We start from the raw sequence: 23,039 nt of genomic DNA, 5'->3' as shown, positions 1-23,039 counted from the left end.
AATAAATATTAAAAAAAAAAAGGTCAATGGGAAATAGATTATTGGGAGTTGCAACTTCAGTTCTGCCAGCATGCTACATTTCCTGAAATACCTTCCAATCCATGACCTGAGTTGTTTTGTCTGCCTCTCAGTGGAGCCTCTCGGTGGCCAACTTCACTCCTTATGCTCCTCCATGCGGTATGAGATGTGGTGCCAGCAGCTTTCCAGCTCAAGCCACAGGACAGTACCAACAAAGCAGTGAAAAGGCCTCTGGGGTCACATAGGCTGGTTTTGAACCCTGACTCAGAGACTTCTTTGCAGTATTATTATTTTTAATTTTTATTTATATATGACAGTGGAATGCATTACAATTCTTATTACACATATAGAGCACAAATTTTCACATTTCTGGTTTTATACAAAGTATATTCACACCAAATTCGTGTCTTCATACATGTATTTTGGATAATAATGATCATCACATTCCACTATCATTTATAACCCCACGCCCTGTCCCTTCCCCTCCAACCCCTCTGCCCTATCTAGAGTTTGTCTATTCGTCCCATGCTCACTTTCCTTATCCCACTATGAATCAGCCTTCTTATATCAAAGAAAACATTCGGCATTTGGGTTTTGGGGATTGGATAACTTCACGTAGCATTATCTTCTCGAATTCTATTGATTTACCTGCAACTGCCATGATTTTATTCTCTTTTATTGCTGAGAAATATTCCATTGTGTCTATATGTCACATTTTTTTATCCATCATATGATCATCTCAATAGACGCAGAAAAAGCATTTGACAAAATACAGCACCCCTTTATGTTCAGAACACCAGAAAAATTAGGGATAACAGGAACATATCTCAACATCATAAAGGTTATATATGCTAAGCCCCAGGCCAACACCATTCTAAATGGAGAAAAATTGGAGGCATTCTCTCTAAAAACTGGAACAAGACAGGGATGCCCTCTTTCACACTTCTATTTAACATAGTTCTTGAAACACTGGCCAGAGCAATTAGACAGATGAAAGAAATTAAGGCTACACATAGGAAAAGAAGAACTTAAATTGGCATTATTTGCTGATGATAGGATTCTATACCTAGAAGACCCTAAAAGTTCCTCCAGGAAAACTTCTAGAACTAGTAAATGAATTCAGCAAAGTAGCAGGATATAAAATCTACACCCATAAATCAAAGGCATTTCTGTATATCAGTGACAAATCCTCAGAAAGAGAAATTAGGAAAATTATCCCATTTACAAAAGCCTCAAAAAATAAAGTAAAATACTTGGGAATTAACTTAACGAAGGAGGTGAAAGATCTATACAATGAAAACTACAGAACCCTAAAGAAAGAAATGAAAGAAGGCCTTAGAAGATGGAAAGATCTGCCTTGCTCTTGGATAGGCAGAATTAATATTATCAAAATAACCATACTTCCAAAAGCACGATACAGATTTAATGCAATTCCGATCAAAATCCCAATGACATTCCTCATAGAAATAGAAAAAGTATGCAGTATTATTTGGGGCACATTGTTTAACCTCTCTGTGCCTCAGTTTCCTTATCTGTCAAATGAGGACTGTGAGGATTCTAAGAATTTGTTTATGTACAGCCCTGGGAACAGTGCCTGACACAGTGCTGTAGGAGAGCTTCTGATTATAAGAGGAAGGGTCTTCTCCATCAACTCTAGGAAATTGGTCTGAAAATCCCCGGGGGACTATTCTAATTGGATCTTCCTACAACCAATCACTGTACTCTGAGAAGCAGGGTCAGGTGAGGGGATGCTCCTGCAGGTCAGCCAGTGGGGCTGGAAAGGAGTGAAGCTTCTTGAAGAACTGCTTCCTGAAGAACAAGCACATGAGGGGCTTATAGTATAGAGGTGGCCACTGACCAAAACATAAAATGAAGCTATAGTTGTGCAAAGTACACAAATCACAATGCATTTTGGAGGACTCCTGCCCATTCCTCCGAGACCCCAAATTGTTTGTGACATCCTAAGAAACTGAAAGTTGAAAAATCCTTTGTGGCCTCCTCTGGGGGCCTGTGCCACTCACTGCCCTCCTGCAGTTGTGGCTTTTCTATACCCAACCATTCTCTCCCTGACTGTGACCACCACCCTGGCCTGGGAACAGAGTGGCCCTGGAGGCTCCTTACTTTATCACCTGTCAACTTTGTTCCCATTCAGGCTGCTCTAACAATACCAAAAGCCAGGTGGCTTCCAAACATCAGAAATGTGTTCCTCACGGGCCTGGAGGCTGGGAAACCAAGGATCAAGGCAGATTCAGCTTTCTGGCTCACAAATGGTGCCTTGTTGTGTCCTCACATGGTGGCAGCCATGAGGAGTCTTTTATAAAATCCCTAATCCCATCCATGGGGGGCTCCACCTCATGCCCTGATCACTCCCCAAAGGCTCCACCTCCAAATATCATCAACTTGGGGTAAAGATTTCAACATGTAAATTCTGGGAGAACCAAATATCCAGTCTATAGCAATTGCTGTATCCCAAGGACAAGTCACACCTAATTCCCCACCAGATTGACTGGGATGCTTTAGCAAGTAGGAATAAAGAGAGATTTTTTGTTTGTTTGTTTGTTACTAGAGATTGAACCCAGGGTTTCTTTATCACTGAGCTACAACCCCTGTTTTTTTTTTTTTTTTTTTTTTTTTTTGAGACAGGGTCTTGCTAAATTGCTTAGAGCCTTGCTAAATTGCTTAGAGCCTTGCTAAATTGCTAAAGCTGGCTTCAAACTTTTGATCTCTGCCTCAGCCTCTCAAATTGCTGGGATTATAAATGTGTGCCAGCACACCCAGCATAACAGATTTTGATGATACCATGGCCATTCTCCAATCTCTTGAGCATTCTGGAATTCTGGAATGAGCCTTCTCTGGGAGAAACCTATGCATGTCTTCTAGCATCTTCTTAATTAAGAGACAGGAAGCATATGCATTCTCTCTCTCTCTCTCTCTCTCAGAAGGTATCTCTCTGTTGCCCAGGCTTGTCTCGAACTCCTGCATTCAAATGATCCTCTCACCTCAGCCTCCCAAGTGTCTTAGATGATAGGCATGAGCCACCAAACCCAGTTCCACATTTTCTCTCTTACCCCAACTCTAAAGCCTTCCTTTCCCAGCTCAAGATCAGCCTTTCCCAAGTGAGCAGCAGTGCAAAAATCTACCACTTTCAAGTAAAATTCTTTCCCTCACCCTACAAATAGCTGTTTTTTGCTGCACTACTCCTGGCAGGACTAGATGGGACATAAGGTGCCCCATCCAGGTGGAACTCAGCCAAGCAACTCCATTCTTTTGGATCCCTTTTCTTCCCATGGGAGTAAATTTCTTCCTTGCTTTTTGCCTCCTGCAAAAAGGTATTCCCCTTAGTCCCTTGCAGTCGGCTCTGACTAATACCCACAGCTTGCAAAAAGTAGTAGCATAGCCCCTTGCTTCATTTCCAGCAAAGAAACACCCTCCAACAGGTACAACAGCTAAGCCTCAGGTTGAAGGTAACTTTGCTTTCTTTCTGAGCAAATGAGTGGGTGGGCATTTGCTTTACATCTGGGTGCCAAAAGGGCATACCCAAGGACCGTCCCTGAGCACAGATCAGGCTAGTCAAAAGTTAATGGCTCCACTCAACAGTACTTCTCTCCTCCTTCACCTGCCACTGCTTCCTCCAAGTCCCAGCTTCTCTCCCAAGACACCTTCTGGACCAGCTCTCTGCCTCCAGAACTCTCCCCTCTCCTGCCTTTGGGATCCATCATAACATAGGCCTTCGCCCATGCCTCACCAGGAGCACTTGACAGGCATCATCTATTTTCCACACAATTTTGACCAAAGAGGCCTCCAGGTCCTGGGCAGAGCTCTTGGTGTACATCTTAGGAGAAATCCTTTTAATTTTTTTTCTGGACAGCCTTGTGTGGTTTGAAGTCTCTTTCAGGTTCATTTGTTTATTTAATGCTCACAACAGTCCTGTTATCCCTGCTTTTTGGGTGAGGAATGTAAAGCTGAAAGATAATGACAATGCTCTGTTCTAAGAGTTTTTTTGTGGCCAGGCATGGTGGGTCCATGCCTGTAATCCTAGTGGCTCTGGAGGCTGAGGCAGGAGGATCCCAAGTTTAAAGCCAGCCTCAGCAACTTATCGAGGCCCTCAGCAACTTAGTGAGACCCTGTTTCTAAATAAAATATTTTTTTAAAGGGCCAGGGATGTGGCTCAGTGGTTAAGTGTCCCTAGGTTCAATCCCCAGTACCAAAAAAAAATTTTTTTTTTGTATATTACCTCATTTAATTCTTGCAACAACCCACCATCATTCTCATCCCAGAGATGGAGTCACTGACCCAGGTGTCAGAGCTGGGTACAACCCTGGTATTTGAGCTGTTCCCTGAGCCACTCCCTACCCTGCCTCAAGCTAATCAGATGACTTGCCTAAGATTACCTAGTTGGGACATCATGGGACCAGGAGTCCATCCAAATCTTCCTAGCTCTGCAGCCCAATTTCTGAACCCCAACACCATGCCACTTAATGGCAGAAATCCTTCGTTAGAGCTGTCACCCTTGATGTATCAGAACTTTGGTTCCCTGTGCCTGCCCAAGCTCCTTCTATATGCCCACCCTTGGCAGCTGCTGAAGACCAGGCAGTAGAAGACCCCAATCCTCGAACTGAGAACGTCAGAGAAGGGAGGGCCCTTGAGCTCCCTATCCAGCCTCTCCTCCTCTCTGTATTTGGAGGAAAGAGAGAAACTAAGGGCCAGAGTAGAACAGTAATATGTGCCCAAGATCACAGGACTAGTGTGGGCACAGTCCACTTGAGGGAAGAGGTCCATCCAAGGATCAGGCCTAGGTACCCCCAAAGGCATCGTCACTACAGGGAATATTTAAGAGCTGTGATTCTCACAGTCTCTTCAAAGGTCCATATTGGGTCTATTCACTTGTGAATTATTAACAAGCCCAGTTCTGTATCCTGCTGGGTAGGGCTTATTCTCTCCAAGAAAACCAGTTTTACAATCACCAACACAGCCCCATTGGGAAGGCTCTGGAGTCAGTGGTGGATCTGGGCTGGCACAGACCACAGGGGTTGGGAGGGGCACTTTGTGCCAGGAAGGGCCTTGGGGAAGGGACTGAAATGAGGATGGGGACAAGAATCACCCAGATAATGCTCACTTATCATTCCAGCACTCCTGAGAGTGATGGAAGGAGGGAAGGCAGAAAGCAGGAAACAGGCGTCCTGACAGGGGAGGAAGGGATCCACGACTCAGGATGCTGTCAGCTCAAGGTCACGGGTGGCTGGATGGATGATCAGAGTAGAGTTACTGTGTTGGGAGGCAGAAACAAGGATGATGACTCACAGGCTCCCCTGGGCTGGGACTGGGCAGCTCCTAGGGGTGGGGAATGGGCCAGGTGGGGCCTTCCTGAGGGTGGGCCAGTCCATGCTCTGACTCACCAGGTGAGTGGGCATCACGATACTGGGTTGGCTTCAGTATCGTTGCCACCATGGTGGTGTGAGGAGTGTTCCAGCTGTAATGGCAGCCATGCTGCTTACCTTGCAGAGCTCGGTTTGCATCTGTAAAATGGGGAGCACAACATCTAGCACACTACCACCGTTACTGGGTACTTATGCAGCACTATGTTACATGCCAGGTCCTATTCTGGGTACTGTGCATACATAAATTCTTAATTCTTACAAAAGCCCTTTGATGTAGGCAGTATTATTATTTCTATTTTACTGATGAGGAAACTGAGGCTCTATCTAGTTAGAAATGAAAATTAAATGAGATAACTCATGTTACATATTTAATACCATGTGTGGCACTTAAGAAGCTTTTGATGTGCATCAGCCATTGTTGCAATAATTACCTTAGAGGTAATTACTTCCTTAGGGAAACTATAAAGTTCTGGACCTAGTGTTCATGTCTGGTGATTAGTCAGGCAACACCAGCTGTCAGGCGCTGAAACACACAGATGAATCTGACCAGGCCCTGCCCTCAAGAGTGTCCCGTGGTGGGGGGAATTAGGATTGGTCAGAGCAGGTTAAGGCAGTGGGTGCCCAGGATTCCCAGCCCAGCCTGAGAGGGAGGGCTTTCTGGAAGAGGCAGTATCTGAGTAGAAACCTGTAGGGTAAGGAGGAGTTTGGGCATTAGCATGTTCTTAATACATGTTGGTCAAATACCGTGAAGATCTACCTTGGAGCTAATGTAGCTTAAAACTTCAGGATCTCTTCCTCACCTGCCTGGCATCTTCTGAGGCTCCAAGGAGGATCCTAGCAATTTTCTATTAGTAAATTTGTATGATTTTTTTTTTTTTTTTGAAAAGAGGCCTCCCAATAGTAAGCTTCTGGATCCATCCCTGGTCACATGAATGGATAATAAGTGACAAGGAAGGGACATATCTTCTAGGGAAAGGAAACAGCATGGGCAAATACGTGGAGATTTGAAAGTGCATGGCATGTAACAGCCTCCCAGCCTCATCACCTGGGACTTGTCTTTACAACAAATTGCTGGTCTTGTCACAGCCTCCAAACTCCAGCTGTCACCAATGTGCCCTTGCCACCTATATGTTTTCATGCATGTTGTTCCCTTACCTGGTACACTTGCTCCACAACTTCATTAATAATATAACTTCAAAGCTCAGCTCTGACCCCACCTTCTCCAGAAGGCCCCCTGACTCTCCTCATCTGGATTCCTTACAGTTTCGTGTGGATGTCATTATAGACTGCTCCTTGTAGTTAATTATCTTTTTTATGCCTATATATGAGACTGCAGAGGTGGGATGATTCTTGGAAGTAAGCATCTGCCCTCTGCTTACACATGAGCTGGAGGGGAACTCACTGCCTTCCCAGGAAGCTTGTTTAATGTAAGCAATAATCCCACAAACCTCTCCCCACTACAAACAGCCTGCCTGGCTCCTCTGGGATCTAGTCCAAGTCTTCTTCCCACCCTGGTTGCTTTTGCAGACTGCCCCCTCCTGTTTCCTCCTCTGACATCTAGGAACTTAACCTGATCTAGGGGAAGTGGAGTCCCTCCTTCTCCTGTCCCCAGCCTATGTGAAGGGACAGCTCTAATGGCAGCCACGTGCTGTGATGAGTCATGATTAAGAGCATCTGGGACCCAGAGGTGGTGGCTGGTTAACTCCTGATGGGCTAGAACTTTCTCTGCCAGGAGATCAGGTCAGTTCAACCCTGGGCTTACATACCCACCTGAGGCCTAGATGCACAGTGGACACCTGGAGAGTGACCCCACACACAAGCATTGAGAATAAAAGAGAGAACCAGTGGGGACTGGCACATGAGCTCCAGAGTCAGAAGGGCTGGGTTCCAATCGCAGCTTGTCACATATTAGATGCGTGCTCCGGAGCCAATCACAAGAACCCTATGCCTCAGTTTCCACATCTGTAAAATGGCAATTATGGAGATTGAGAAGACTAGTGTGAGCTGCCCACTAGCAGTGAGTGCTAAAATCGCGTTATTTCCCGCCTTCTGGTCTCCTACAAACATACTCGATGGGCATGTGTTTGGGATTAAAATTCAAGCCTGACTCTGGAGGCTGTGTCTTTCTCCGCATGAATGCCCCCATTAATGTTGTAGGACACCAGAGGCTCCGGTGGGAGCCGCTGCGGGGCGGGAGCTGTGGGGGAGGGCGAGTGACAGGAAGGAGGACCTCAGGTCTAGGAGAACTTTCTAACTCAGGTGGGGGCGTCTGCGGAAGGAGCGAGCGCTGGGCTGGGCGGGGTTTGCGCACAGAATCTGTGGCCGGGGTCGCACCTGTCCGGGGTGGGGGTGGGGACCCTCGCGCGGGCCGAGCGAAGGCAGGCCCCGCCCCAGCCCTGCCCCAGCTCCGCGCGGCTGGGGGTGGCCGTGGCCCCACTGCGCTGGTGGGCAGACCGAGGCCCGGCCCGGCCCGGCCCCGCCGCCTTCCCCGCCCCCGGCGCGCCCCTCCCCGGCCGCCGCCTCCGTGGCTCGGCTGCACAGCGCGGGGCTCCGGGATCCGGCGGCAGCACCTGGGCCGCTGCTGGCCTCCGGCGGGGGCAGCGCCGCTCGCCCCCCTCGGCGATGACCACGGCCGGCGCCCCGGGCGCCCTGCCTGCGGGGTAAGTGCCCGGCGGGCGGCCCCGGGGGCGCGGGCCGGGGCGGGGACGTGCGGGGGCCCGCGCCGAGCCTCCCCGCCGCGCCCGCGGCCCGCACTGCGGCTGTCGCCCCTGACGGGCGCGCAGTCCCCCGCCCCGCTGCCTCTGGGGCGGCCCGCGCCGGGATCCGCGAGGGGGCTGCGGAAACTGCCCCAGGGGACCCTGGGTCGGCCACTCCCCCTCTGGGTCCCAACTTTCTCACGGAGGTGTAGTCAGAGCCATGTTTGCAGGAGCCTGCTCACCAGCCGCGTGGCGTTGGTGTCTGGGTGGGCCTGTGACCATCCCCCCCCCCCGCTAAGATGAGGAAACTGAGGCATAGCTCTTTATCTGACTTGTCTTCGCTCCTCCCTGAGGTAAGAGTTGGGACGAATTCTGTCTGATGTCAGAGCTCCCACCCACGTCATCTTCAGTGATATTGGGTGGACTTAAAGGGCTGTGTGTCCAACCCGGCCCAGGGGTCGTAACAGGGTTGTAAAAGGTGGGCGTTGGCACTATCAACAAGGCTGCCTTGCCCAGCCCTACCCCCACCCACTGAGGACTCCTGTGGGACCTCCACATTGCCCCTGTAGCAGTGACAGCTGCTTGCTGTCCAGAGACCTTCCGCAGCTCTGCCTTTCCTAAGCCCCGGTGGGTAGGGGCAGCTGCGGGGATTTCTGGCTGCTGGCAGGTTGCTGGGCAGAGATCGAACCCCAGGTGAGCTGGAAGCTATGCCTGCCCTGCTTGGAGCCTCACTACCGGTGACAATATTTGCCAAGGGCCTGAGGCCTAACAAATGAACAGGGAAGTTAGGAACCTGGTGCCATCTGGGCAGCTGGATGCCCCCATAGGGCCTTTGTGTGGGGCTGGAGTATAAGAGTTCAGAAGCTGGGTTGCTGGTGAGGGATGCCTGGTAAGTTTTGCCTTTATCATTTTTGTTATATGACTTTGGCCACGTTCTTTACCCTCCCTAAATTTTTCGACCCACCTTTGGAAAATATGGGGAGGCTGGGCCACCTACTCCCTTCCTGCTGAGGGCTGAAGTCCTTGTAAATCTGGAGCTTGCTTAGGTCCCCTTCTGCCCAGCTCTGACTTAGCACCACCCCCCTGGGTCTAGAAAAGTGATTTCCTGGAGAGTATGCAGGCATGGAGCAAGGCTTCCATGAAAGAATCCTAGACTTTGGGACTGAAATCCACATTCATCCCTCTTCTTTATACCACCACATCCATGCCTGAGTCCCCTCCACAACCTCAGGCTCCTCTGGGCCTGCTGTGGGATTCCAGGGCAGCAGGCTGGCTCTTCTAGCACTGGCAGACCTTCCTCAGACTGACCACATCTGCCTCCCTGCAGTCCTGCCATGGCCTACTGTTCTTTGAGGTCATGTAGGTCTATCTGCCCCTGCTTTGGTCAGAGTCATCCTCATGAGATCTGATCAGTTGAGGCCCAAATCAGAACTATCTCCACCTTCTCTGTGGACACTAATTCAGTCACTCATCAAATAAGACCTCTCTTGGGCCCAGCCCTAGGCAGGATGGTCAGTGGTGAACAAAGTAAGCCTCAAATCTCTACCACTTTAAAAATTATAAAATATTTTTAAGCCTTTGGAAGAAGATAGCAAATAATAAACTGAACTCTTATTTTTTGTCACCCAACTTTGTCAGATATTATCACTGTGCCCCATTTAATTCATGTTCTTTTTTTTTTTTTTAAGAAATAAACCATGGATATGTCAAGAAATTTGTAATGTTTTGAACAACCAACAATAAAAAATTAAAAAAAAATAAAATAAAAAAAAAGAAATAAACCATGGAAACCTCTGTGGACACTCCTTCCCTCCTTCCCTCTCCAGAGATAATTGCCATCCTGAATTTTGGTTTTTTCATTTCCCCGTTTTCATTCTTTTGCTGAATATATGAAATGCTAAATGGTAGGTAGGTGTTCTTTAAAGTGGAGTCATAGCATGTGTTGTCCTGCAGCTTTTTCCTCATTCAACGTCAGGTTTCTGAGGTTTAGCCTTCTTGATCATGTGACTCTGGTTGTCCTTGCCCTGATATATGGTACACCACCCTGTGTAAAGACTCACATTTATTTACTTACCTTTCTTGTTGGACATTGAGGTGGGTCCCCATGTGTTACTGTTCAAATACTGAATATTCTTGTACAGGTGTCCTTTGCGCATGTGTTTCTCTGGAATGTCTCTTAATAGTAGAATTGCCAAGTCATAGGTATGTACTCAATCTTTTAAAGTTATTTAGTTTTATTATAAAATCAGTGCTGCTCAGTAAAATAAATGATGGCAATATATAATGTTAGGAAAAAGTTATAATTGCTGATCTTTTCTGAGTACTTCCTATTGTGCTTTACACAATCTCATTTTTTACTACAATACAAGGAGGTAGATCCTGTCATTCCCAGGCCATTGACGAAAAAACTGAGGCTCATAGAGGTTAAAGAACTTTCTCAGGTTTTTGCAGTAAGTTATTGCTGAGACGCAGCTTGAGTCCAAGGGTTATGTGCTTTTAAAATGCTTAAAGGCCACCTTGTTATGCCACAGGGCACTCGCTTTATGTGCATTTAAGGGGTCTCTGGAAGGAGTTTAGAAATATCTCTTTGGAAGTGGATATGTTACTTCACTCGTGGCGCCAAAGTCCCCCTCTCCCATGATGGAGCAGGGATTAAAAGCCACTTCTGGCTCCAGAATGCTTCTTGAGTGACTTCGCCTCCCTGCCCCACATCCACCTCACCCTGACTGAGGTTGGGATGGGAGCTTTTTAGCTGGGGCTGAGGATCTTCTAGCTACCCCACTCTGTCTCTGCCTATGAAGCACCAGGGTAGCAGACCAGGTGACAACAGATGGGAGGTGGGAGGCAAGAGGAGAGCAGGGAGGTGGCTCCAGGCTGCCTGATGCCCCCTTCCACTCTGTCCAGTTCCTATCTCATGTGGGCCTTAAGTGGATGGGATCTGAATGGGAAAGCCCCACCAAATTCCTGAAGTTGGTCACCAGCCCTGCTCCATTCTTCACCCAACCCTGTGCTTCCCTTGGCCACCTTCCTCACCTTCTCATCCTTGTCTCAGTGTTCCCAAGGAGATGGCCCCTCATCACAGACCCATCACCTGCTTACCTGAAGGTGCCCTAAAGGAGAGTGGCCTTGAAGACACAGCCTATGAGAAGGAGGGGCCTCTGTCACAGTCAGGCCAGGGGAAAGACTTGGAGCACTGAGATGCAGAAAGCATTTGTCTTTTCCCAGCTTCATGGGAGGGGCCAGACCTTGTTTCCGCTTCTGGGCCTTCCCTCCTTCTTATCTGTCAGTACAGATAAGAGTGCCTGCTAGCCGGAGGATTGAGTGAAATAATGCAGTCTCCAATTTAGATAAAACTTGAATGATATTCTCTTGGTGGTGGATGGTGTTAATGCTATTATTAAGTTAAGTGGGGCCAGTGTCTCTCTTTCCTGAGCTCCCCAGTCAGGCCCCGTCTCACCTCTCTATTTAGCTGCCTTTTTGGAGCCTCTGTCTTCCAGCCCTTTGAGGCTGCTTAGCCCCCTAACTGCTGTACAGGTGTAGTGTCTCCAGCCCTTTTCGCACATTGTCCCTTCTTGCACTTCTTTCTCCGTCATATCTGCAACTCTGCACCATCTGTCCCAAATAGCTTTCTTGAGTGCCCCAGGCTGGGTTGGAGACCTCCTCTGGGCCTCTTCAGTTCCAGTGATCCCCATGATTATAGCCCTGATCAGGATGACTATCACTGTCTCCACCTGCACCTGTTGCTCCTACAGACTATGAGCTCAAGGGCAGGCCCAGGTCTGGGCCTTCTCTGTGTTCCCAGAGCCTAGCCCCACGCTTGGCCCAGAACAGGAGCTCAGTGGGTATTTATGGGAATGAAGGAAGGGGGAAATCATCTGGAGGAAGGAAAGTCACTGACCAGCCTCATTCCAGTTAAGCCAAAGAGGTGCCAGGGTTGCCAGGGGGACAGATATGCATCTCTGTACTGTTTGTCCCTCAGGCTGTGCATGGACAGGTGGGCAGAACCTCTTCTTGGTGGGGGATGGAGGGAGTAGGGTATGTGTGCATAAATGGGAGTTAGGCTCTTGGCTCTGGAATTAAGACATGGACATAAACCATAGCAATGGACTTGGTTCCCTGAGGCTGAACTGATATGCCTTGGCTCAGGAAGAAACTTGGGTTGGAACTCACATGTGGGTGTGTCACCTTGGACAAGTCACCTCTGAGTCTCTGTTTCCTCATTTGCAGTGTTCGTGTCTGTTTGGCGAAGGGAGCGGGGTGGTAATAATCCTATTGCACAGAGCATTTTGAGAGTTCAAGGAGAGAGTGCTGTTGAACATCCAGGGTAGTAGGTGCTCAGTGCCACCTTGTTGATTCATTCATCCAACAAAGCTGAATGGATTGAGCATTAGTTGGCAGGCTAGGCCCAGGGCACAAAGGAAGATAGACACATCTAGGCCTTGTGAGGAGAGGGCTGGGGCAGCTTAGGGTGGGACTTTTTAGACCATGAAAAGGAACTGGGTCTTTGCCTTGAGAGGATGGGGAACCAGTGAAGGATTTGAAGTCTAGGAGTGACATGGTCAGATCTGTGGTTTTTTTTAAATATTTATTTTATAGTTGTAGTTGGACATAATAACTTTATTTCACTCATTTATTTTTTATGTGGTGCTGAGAATCGAACCCAGGGTCCTGCTCCTACGAGATGAGCGCTCTACCGCTGAGCCACAACTCCAGCCGTAGATCTGGGTTTTAAATGGACATATTTGGCTATAAAAAAGGGAGAGATTAGAGGGAATAATGTTTCAAATATTCTGCCTCCAAAAAAACTACCTGGAGGATGGATGGGTTATACCAATCACCCTTTATGACACCTTCTGAGCTCCCTCAGTAGAAGCAGATCCACTCAATCCAAGAACAAAGAGGGAGCTAGAGTCAGGCTGGAAATGAAATGAAGCCACAGCAACCTTAGGGTCCTTGCAGATTCAGAAACCTAGACCTGTCAATGCCAACAGCCACACAAGGGATGGGAGATGAGGTCTTAAGCCTGCGCAGGTACAGAAGTATGAGGAATTAGCACATAGTCTTCCTCCCCTTCATAAATGTGGGACCCTAAGGCCTTCAGTCTCAGTGACTAGGAGGATGGGCCAGAAAAAAGATCATCCACCAGAAAAGGGAGACAACAGTTCTGGTGGGAAAAAAGGGTTCTCTAGAAAATTCTAAATATTCATCTGCCATGACACAAATGCTGGGTTTGAATGCATACCACTTTTGTGGTCCTAGAATTCATAAATTAGAAAAGTGACTTAAGTGGTCTCAGGGTGTCAGTGCCTCAGGGAGCTTGGCTGGAGTAAATGGAAGTCCTTTTTGGAGGGATGTGCCCTTGTCCCAAGGTCCCTTTGACAATGATGAATTCATGTTTAAATTTTAAAATACACAAGGAAACAAGCCATTATGATCAGCAGATATCAGGAACAAATAGTAGTTTATCTGAGAGTCTTAAATGCTAGAATTATCAGATACAGAATATAAATAATTGTGCTTAAGAATTGTGGAGACATTGATGCCAGGTGTGGTGGCACATCCTTGTCATCCCAGCTGCTAGACAGACTGAGGCAGAATGATCAGGAATTCAAAACCAGCCTCAACAAAAAGTGCAACACTAAGCAAATCAGTGAGACCCTGTCTCTAAATAAAATGCAAAATAGGGCTGGGGATGTGGCTCAGTGGTCAAGTGCCCCTAGTTCAACCCCTAGTCCCTCCCCCCAACCCCCCACCAAAAAAAAATTGTGGAGATGTTCAAACAGGCATAGTGATGCATGACTGTAATCCCAGCAATTCAGGAGGCTGAAGCAAGAGGATCTCAAGTTTGAGACCAGCCTCAGCAACTTAGTGAGACCCTGTCTCAAAATAAAAATAAAAAGAACTGGGAATGTGGCTCAGAATAAAGTACCACTGGATTCAATCCCCGGTACCCCCTCCCCCCAAAAATATATAGAAATTGAAGAAGAACTTGAAACAATAAGATAAACAGGTAGCAAAATACTATCTAAAATATCCAAAACATACTTGAAAAAGAACCAAGAAGAATTTCTGGAAAGGAAAAATATAATAATCAACATGAAAAAAAACCAGTATCCTGGACAAATAACAAACAGATCAGACACACCTGAAGAAGGAAGTCGTGAAATGAAAGACCTAAAGAAAGTATTCAGAACCTAATAAGTCAAATGGATAATAAAGAAGCAAGTTGAGAGACATGAAATGTGGAATAAAAACTGTCTAGCTGAGGGGCCGGAATTGCTTGCCTAGAGTGTGTGAGGCACTGGATTCAATTCCATATAAAAATAAAAACAAATAAAATAAAGGTATTGTGTTCATCTACAACTAAAAAAGTATTTTTTAAAAATTTTAAAAAAGGGAGAAGGGGTAGGAAGTGATCGGAACAGTCTTGGGTAAAGATGATAGAGACTTGGGCCAGAGGCCACTGGGCATGGAAAGGGGTAGGTAGGGTTTTTCTTGGTGGTGGTGGGGTACTAGGGACTTAACCCAGGGGCACTTAATCATTGAGCTGTATCCCTAGCCTGCTTTATTTTTTGAGACAAGATCTTCCTAAGTGCTTAGGACCTCCCTAAATTGCTGATGCTGCCCTCAGACTCACAGTCTCCCTGCCTCAGCCTCCCAAGTCTCTGGTATTACAAGGCTGGGGCATCATGCTGGACAAGAGGATGGTTTTGAGACATTTAGGTAGTATAGTTGATAGTGTTTAGTGATGTAGTGGATGATGGAGGCCTGTGAGAGGGGTGTGTCAAGGATAACTGTCAGATTTCTGGCTTGAGAAACTGGGCAGAGGTGTGTCACTTATTAAAATGGCAGAACTGAGGGAGAACATATTTGGGAGAATGAATGGGAGTTTAAACGGGACACATCTCATTTTGCCTGGGAAGATCTGATGTATGGAACAGGAAGCACTAGAATTGGGCCTCAAGGTATAGGTAGTTTACTTGGTGGAGAAGAGGTTTTCTCTTTACTATTTTTTTGGAAATAGGAATTCCCTTCAATTATATCACTGAGCTCCTTTCTGGAACCTTCCTTCACTCACAAGAGCCCTTGAGAAGAGGCATTCTCAAGATTATCAGTTAGACTTCTGGGATCTTTCTCATTTCACATCTTATTTTTTAGATGGGAATACTGAAGATCAGAAAAGTTAGGAATTTGTTTTCCTAGTTTTTTACTCCCCTTTTTTCTTTCATTCATTCACTTCACATATGCGTTAAAAGCCTACTTTGTGCCAGATCCTAAGTGCTGGGGATAGAGCAGTGATCAAAACTAAGATTCCTGTCTTTTAGTGCTTGTATTTTTGTGGAGAGAGAGAGACAGACAGACCATAAACACAAAAATATATCACATATGAGAGAAGATAAGGACCTCAGAGAAATGTGAGAAGTGGGGAGGGCGGGTATGTGGAAGGTGTCATTGGGAAGGTGAGACTGCAGTATGGAATGCCCCGGGCTGCTTTTACGGGTCTGCTGCCCTCCATGGCCCATTATGACAGTGTCTGGGGTTCTAGAGTGCAGGCCTGAGAGACAGGAGGAGGCCTGGAGAAGGAGGGACAGAAGTGGGACTTAGTGGGTGAGCTGCACCCCCCCAGGGGGGCAGCAGAGCCCAATGGGTCAAAAAGGCCACAAGGATTCCCACTGCTCTTGTGGAGGGTAAGATACATTTATTCCGAGGTCTTCTTGCTGTCTATTCTCAGCCCCTCCCCCACCCCTCCTGAAGATCTCAGATGTCACACACGCTTTTGCTCCTCCTCTCACCCTTGGAGACATTGAGAAGTGGGTCCAAATTGTCTCTTCATTCCAGTACAGAGTGGGCAGCCTGGAAGGGCTTGGGAAAGATATTCAAGGCTAACCAGAGAGGTAGTTGGCCAGGAGGAGCTGAGGCCCATCTCTCTCCCCTCAGGACTCCTGTGAGCAACCTCCATGAGGCCCTGGACCAGTGCATGACGGCCCTGGACCTGTTCCTCACCAACCAGTTCTCAGAAGCACTCAGCTACCTCAAACCCAGGTGAGCTTAAGCCCCAGTGGGGGTGAAGGGCAGAGCTGCGTGTGCACATGCGTGTGCAAATGTGTGTGTAGGGATGGGGCATGTTGGTCATGGAGAACCAGAGGTCTTGTATGAGAAGAACCTCATGTAACTCAATGCCTTCAGCTTTCTGGGTCACCGTGACCACTGAGAAGTCCCATAAAATGGCTCAGGCTCCCAGTCCCTGAGCCTTTGAGCAGCCACCATAGAGACCTCTCTAAGGTCGCTATGACTTATTCACTTCTTCCCACTTTACCTCTTATTCCTGCTGAGTCCATTGTGGCTTCTTCTCTCCATCGGCTTTGCTTATTTTCCCCGCAGTTGCCTACTTCAAGATCAGTAGGGTAATAATGAGCACTGATCTTTTAATCAATTTCCCCAGTGTTTGCTGCCTTATTTCTTGATAATATGTCTACACTGCTTTTTCTTATCATTTTTTTCTTTGTCTTTAAAACTGAGATATAATTCTCATTTCATGAAGGTCACCTTTTTTTTAAACTTCTGATCCCACACTTTGATTATATTCTTTATTTGCTGTTTCTCTCTCTTTTTTTTAAATGGTTCTTTTTAGTTATACAGAACAGTAGAATCCATTTTGATATTCATACAACCATGGAATATATCTTTTGAAAGTCACCTTTTTTTACTTACTACTTTTTGAAAAATTTGTTCTAATTACTTATACATGACAAGCAGAATGCATTTCAACTCATAGTACACAGATGGAGCACAATTTTTCACTTCTCTTTGTACCCAAAGTAGAGTCACACTTTACACATTTATCCTTAACTCTACCAGTTGATCCTATCATGAGTTTTTCCCTATATGTCCAAATACCAAGTGAGCTCTCAGTCCCTGTTCTTCCTGGAAACCTGGATATACATGTCTCCTGGCCACCTCCCAGCTACCTGCCCCCCCAGGCTCCTGTTGCCTCTCTCCTGATTCCTTGAACCCAGCTCGTTCTCTCACATATTCTACTGGATTTTTCCAGAATATGCCCTCTAGAAATTTCCTAACAAAGAGTTGCATGAACATAACATTTTTTTCTATCAGAAGTTTGAAGGTATCACTCCCCTGCTTTCTGTCATCTTCTGTCTCTCTGAATCCTAATTCTACTTTTCATGTGATCTTTTTTCCTTCTCTAGAAATGTTTAGGATCTTCCCTTTTATTCTTGAAAATCTGGGATTTCACAGTGATGTGCTAAAACAAAGGTCTTTTTTTATCCCATATTATTTTTTGGAGACTCAGTTCTAGGAAATTCCCTCTATATTCTGTTTCTCTTTCCTGACTTTATTTAGATCAATCCTCTTCTAAGGCTCTTATCTCCCGTTCCCCTTTCTGATTCTTTCTCGTTTTCTTCCTCCAATTTTTGGGAATTTCCTCAGTTTCATTATTAAGTCCTTCTATTGACTGCTTCTACAAGTACATGATAATTTTTTAGTATTCTGTATTGTTCTGTGGATCTTCTTTTTTTTTTTCCTATAACGTCTTATTCTTGATTTGTGGACCTGTTGTCTTCTTTATAGCTACATTTGGAATGTGAGGTTCCATATGACAGAGCCTGACATAGTAAGCTTTCTAACTTATCATTGTTGTTGTTATCATCACAGCTTATTATCCCTTTTCAAAATGCTCTATTCTTTTCCCAGGATCTTTATTCTTTTCATATGATATTGGCTTCTCCAGTTTCCTGCATTCATTTAATGGTGGGAACCCTTCTCTCATGGGGTATTTTCTCAGATACCTGATGATCCCTAGTCATAGTTAACAGTAAATTCACTCAAAGGCCAGCTGGAAAACCTGTACCAAGTAGCCTTGTGATTGGTGAGATCTGGAAGAGAGCTGCTGGCCCCCAGATGTCAGCATCTGGTGTGGTCCAGTTTCCTGAAAAGAATCCTCCATTTCTAAGCCTGGACAGAGAACCCAGGGCTGCCTGAATTCTAAGGTGGGGGGAGGAGGCTGGGGTCCAATCATGTCATCTGCCTATTTTCCTTAATCTCCCTCTCTTCAGTCCTACGATATCCTCTATATTGCTATACCCAGTTCCCCAGATCCCAGGAAAGCCAATGCCCAGGCAGGCCCACTGGTTTCTACAAGTCCCCAAGCCTGATCTGTTCACTTTTTTAAAAATATTTATTTTTTGGTTGGGCACAATATCTTTATTTATTTATTTTTATGTGGTGCTGAGGATCGAACCCAGGGCTACCACTGAGCCACAATCCGAGCCCTCTGTTCACTTTTTCTGGAGTTGACTGGCTCATCATTCTGTTTTCTGGGCTCAGGGTCCCAGCTTCTGGGGTGTGGTGGGGGATCCAGGATGTGATGATCAGAATGAGTCTTTCTGGTAACTATTCCTCATTCTCACCCTCTGAGGGACTCAGGTGACCCAGTCATCCTGCTCCATTGTCCAGGTTTCCTTCCCAATAGTTTTTGTTTGTTTTTTGTTTTGAGGTACTAGGAGTTGAACCTAGGGATCCTCTACTACTGAGCTACATCTCTAGTCTTTTTTCCAATTTTTTATTTTGAGGTAAGCTCTTATAAAGTTGCTGAGGCCGGCCTTGAACTTGCAATCCTCCTCCCTCAGCCTCATGAATCTCTGGAATTACATCATGTGCCACTGCACCTAGCCCCTTCCCAACAGTTTTGGAAGGCTACTTGCTCTCAATTCCCTCCTGGTCATTTCCTGTCTCCCATTTCCTGGACCCCAGACCATAGCCACCTCCTGCACTGGAAATTGGCTATCTCAGGACTCTACTGCCACACACCAAACATTGACACTGGCCTTTCTCCTCATCCCCTGAGGCCTAGCGAACACCAGGTCACACCTTGGTTTAACTCTGGACTGTCCTGTAGACTTGGGGCCAACAGAAGAGAATCAGAGCATGGGGGGGGGAAAAAAAACCCACTAAAATCACATGGCATGTTACACCCAGGCCCTCAATGAACCTACCAAAAGGTCCTGAGGAGGGATTTTTCCCTCCTCCTCTCCCTCACCTCAGGGAAGCACTCCAAAGACAAAACCCTCACTCTAAAGGAGGTACCCTAGAGAATCAGTCTTCCCAGGAGGCCCCTCTTACCTTGCATGTAGAGCAGGGTAGCCTCTGTGCCTCAGTGCTTTCCCACAGGTGATAGTATCAATAGCATGCTCTCCCTACCCTGCCTTGTGGCAACCAAAAATGTCTCCAAAATTGCCAGAAGTCCCCAGGGGAGCAAATTATGTCCCACCTGTGATAGCCAAAAAAAAAAAAAAAAAATCTTTAGAACTTGCCAGATGTCCTTGAGGGGCATGTTATGGGGGCAAAAAATACCTCAACACTGAGAACCACTGGTTTAGGGAAAATGATTCTTGCTAAAAAGCAGTCCTGGTCCCCATTTGTAACCTCTGAAGCTTCAGGAGAGGTTAGGATTCAATTTCACTGTCACATGTTGTCTTGTTTAATTGTCTGCCTTAGCTATAGGGGATGTTATCCCTCTTTTACTCCCAGGGGAAGTCACTATGTTTACCAAGCTCCCTTCCTACATCTGTTCTGCTAATCTCTGGTACTTAGCTCTATGTCCGTCTCAAAGCATTGTCTCTGGAACATGGAGTCTACCCTGTTAATTTTTCTCGATAAATAAGTGATCATGGTTCATAAGTGGCAGAGCTGGGATTAAATTCAGGGCCACCTGGCCCATAGGCCCCACTCTGACCACTGTGCTCTCTTGGGTCTTGGCAGGGTGGAGGCGGTCACCTTGCATAGGAAGGCCTCATGCTGCCTCTCCACCAGGAGGAGTGAAGAGGTAGGAAAGGGTGCGCACAGACCTGCATGTGCCTGGGCACAGGAAGTTCAGGGTGCGTCCATGTGGACATCCTGGAATTTCTCCAAGAGAAAGGTCACTTGTTGAGACTTGAGACTAAGGGGTCAGGTCCCAGCAGGGGAATAGTGAAACCAACCATAAGCTTGCTGAGAGCTACACAGGGACCCCAACTCATGTGGGGGTCAGGAAGGCTTTGGTGCCAGCTGCATAATTTCTTTCTTTTCCATTTTTTTTTTTTTTTGTGTGTGTGTGTGCATGCCCACGCACTGGAGATTAAATCTAGGAGCACTTTATCACTGAGCCACATCCCCAGCCCTCTTATTTTATTTTTTATTTTGAGACAAGGTCTTGTTAAATTGCTTAGGGCCTCACTATATTGCTGAGGTTGACCGGGAACTTGAAATTCTCCTGCCTCAGCCTCCTGAGTTGCTGGGATTACAGATGTGAGCCAATGTGCTATCTTTTATTTGTTTATTTTGAGACAGGGACTTCCTAAATAGCCTTGAACTTGGAATTTTTCTGCTTCAATCTCTTCAATCTTTCGAGCTGTTAGCTTATAGGTGTGTGCCCAGCAAGATGCCTAATTTTCAGACCCCATTGCAAAATGAAAATGTGGGGTCATTTAGCTCCAAATTAAGAATTTTGAACTGGGCATAGTGGCATATGCCTATAATCCCATGGCTTCTGAGGCTGAGGCAGGAGGATCCTTGAGTTCAGAGCCAGCTTCAGCAACTTAATGAGGCCCTGTCTCTAAACAAAATACAAAAAGGGATGGGGACAAGGCTCAGCAATTAAGAGCCCCTGGGTTCAATCCCTGGTACCAAAAAAAAAAAGAATTTTGAGGCAGTGATAACAGAGAATTAAACCAAACATAGGACCTTTTTAGGTACAATGCTCTGTGCAGCAGCACAGATCAAATGCCTGTGAAACTGGCTTCAAACAGCTTTCTTGAAGAAGTGACATGTAAACTTCTGGGCTGGATGAGAGGGAATAGCCTGTGCATGAACCTACAGTGAATGAGGCTCTGGTGTATTTGAGGGTGGAGACCCTCAACCTGGCTGGAGTGGGAAGAGCTACGGCAGGTACTAGTAGGGAAGGGTCCCAGCAGTCTGAGGGAAGGTGAATGGGATGTACAGTCCCCTGGAAGCAGCTTGTCTTGAGAGGAGGTCAGTGAGGTGAATTTTGAGAAGACCAAGGTGAGGGACTAGGAAGTGGGAGCTCTGATGAGGAGGGAGTAGAGATAAGGTGAGGTAGAGGGCTGTGTCTGCCTTCAGACATACTTGGAAAGTGAGGCCCTAGGCTGGGACTAGAGATGGGGGCCCAGGAAGGAGCAGTGGAGGTTGTGTCAGGATGAGAAGGCCCAGATGGTGGAAGCAAGGGCCGTCATGATGGCTGATAAGGCCTAATTGTTGGGTGCAAGCCAGGAAGGAAGAACTTGAGGCTACCTCAAGTGGCCAAGGGGTCCCCAGTCACAGCATCCTGCTCTGTTGATGGCTCTTCCAGCACCCTTCCCATCTTGATAACTGCTCTGGGCCCTGGAAGGTGGGATCCCAGTGGGCATTGTTTGGCAGAGCTGGGTTCAGCGCAGCTGTGTGGGACCTAGATTCTATGTGTGCAAATAAAAACATGTGGAGTACATACTGAGGTTTGGGGGTTGTCCTACCTTTGTATATGAGTTTTCAGTGTTGATCAGAGTTAGGGGGCTTCCAGATGATAGGCTGAGACAGGGCTAGGATTCTAGCCACAGATGCATGTTGGGGCCTTGGAACTCAGACTAGAAATTCTACTTTGCCTGCCAGCTACACAGGTGGGGCTGTCCCTCCTTCTGGGCCAAGTACCATACTGGGCTCAGCAGGGAAGCTGGACAGGTGGTGCTGATTCCTGGGACTGAGACCTGTGGAAGAAGAGGAAGGGAGAGGCTAGGTCCTGAGTTAGATAGGTCTGAAGAAGGGTTTTATTGTGGGGCATCAGGGGGTTGGGTGTCTGTGTTGCTTGGGAAGCCCCTCATCCAGGAGAGGGCTGGGAATTAACCTTGACCCTAGCAGGACACAGAGGAGCTCAATTTACTGAGCATAGACATTGTGGCCCCTGACCTGGGTGTCACTCAAAAAATACAATAACCCTCGGACAGAAGAGTTATTGTATTAATTTTACAGAGGAAAAACTTGAGACTTAGAGAAACTGTGAGGTTTGCCAGAATCATACAGCTGGTAACTGGCAAAGCTGAAACTCCATTCTGTGTCTGAGGGATTCTGAAGTCTAAGTTTGGTCCCACTTCAGGCAGCCATTTTTCCACAAACTGCTATCCCCAGAGGAAGCCTGATGAGGTGTCTTGAGGACAGGCAGGGATTGAGAGGGGTCCTCCAGCTTTTTGTTTCCTTCAGGAATCTTTGACTCTCAAGGAGCCTAACACCCAAGAGTCACTCAGAAGTATTAAAAAAAAAAAGCAACTCAATCTACAGATGTTTCATGAACGAGAAAGGAAGACGGTTAGAGTCACATGATTTTACGATAAAACTGTCTATAAACCTTAGTCATCTCTCTCTCCTGTGAAGTTCCCAGCATAAGCCTGGCACTGAGGAGTTTTGTAAATAATTGACAAGGGCACGTGGGGAAGCAGCAACACTGATGCTGTGCCAGGCAAGCAGCTCCCTCCTGTCAGTCCCAAGGGCCACAGGGCCCAGGCCAGCCAGCATCATTGCCCCCTTTTGCAGAACAGCCACCAAGGCCCAAACTGGCATAGTTCCCATGCCTCCTTGCCCTCTGCCCTCTCCATATGTTAGGCTAAATGCCACCCCCCTCCTGCCCAAACACACGTCTTTGGGAAAGCCCAGGGCTGTGGAGGAGCAGGGAGGCAGGAGGCAAAGGTTGAGGACAGAGGTGAGTCACATCCAAGCTCTGTCCCTGAGGTGCTCATAGTCTTTGGAGATGGCTGAGTCTATGCTGATGACAGTTCAGTGTGGCCTGTGCCTGGTCATAGGCACACAGTCCCTGAGGAAGAGCCCTGGATTCCCAGGAGGCTTAGAGGCAGGGGAGGGGCATCTCAGGGCACAGGAGCCATGAGGAGGAGAGCATGGGGTTTTCTCA

The 23,039-nt window shown here is 47.0% G+C and overlaps 1 protein-coding gene across 7 annotated transcripts in view; it reads left to right on the top strand.

Moving 5' to 3' along the window:
- Ttc39a (tetratricopeptide repeat domain 39A) overlaps window positions 1–23,039 on the top strand; it is a 54,195-nt gene that overhangs the window by 9,044 nt on the left and 22,112 nt on the right. For 3 of the 7 annotated variants that reach the window (XM_058581444.1, XM_058581443.1, XM_046450851.2), the window contains exon 2: window positions 16,031–16,135. In XM_058581444.1, coding sequence (XP_058437427.1) covers window positions 16,031–16,135 — 105 coding nt within the window. Of the gene's footprint in view, window positions 1–7,566; window positions 7,656–7,925; window positions 8,057–8,289; window positions 8,446–16,030; window positions 16,136–23,039 lie in introns of those variants that run through there. The other 4 variants (XM_058581447.1, XM_058581445.1, XM_046450852.2 and 1 more) reach the window with 4 other exon arrangements.

Source organism: Marmota monax, unplaced genomic scaffold (genome assembly GCF_021218885.2).
Source record: "Marmota monax isolate L192 unplaced genomic scaffold, Marmota_monax_Labrador192_F-V1.1 WCK01_AAM20220418_F8-fsc00023, whole genome shotgun sequence".
In the NCBI taxonomy this organism is placed as follows: Eukaryota; Metazoa; Chordata; class Mammalia; order Rodentia; family Sciuridae; genus Marmota; species Marmota monax.
This window is presented reverse-complemented; position numbering and strand designations above follow the sequence as displayed.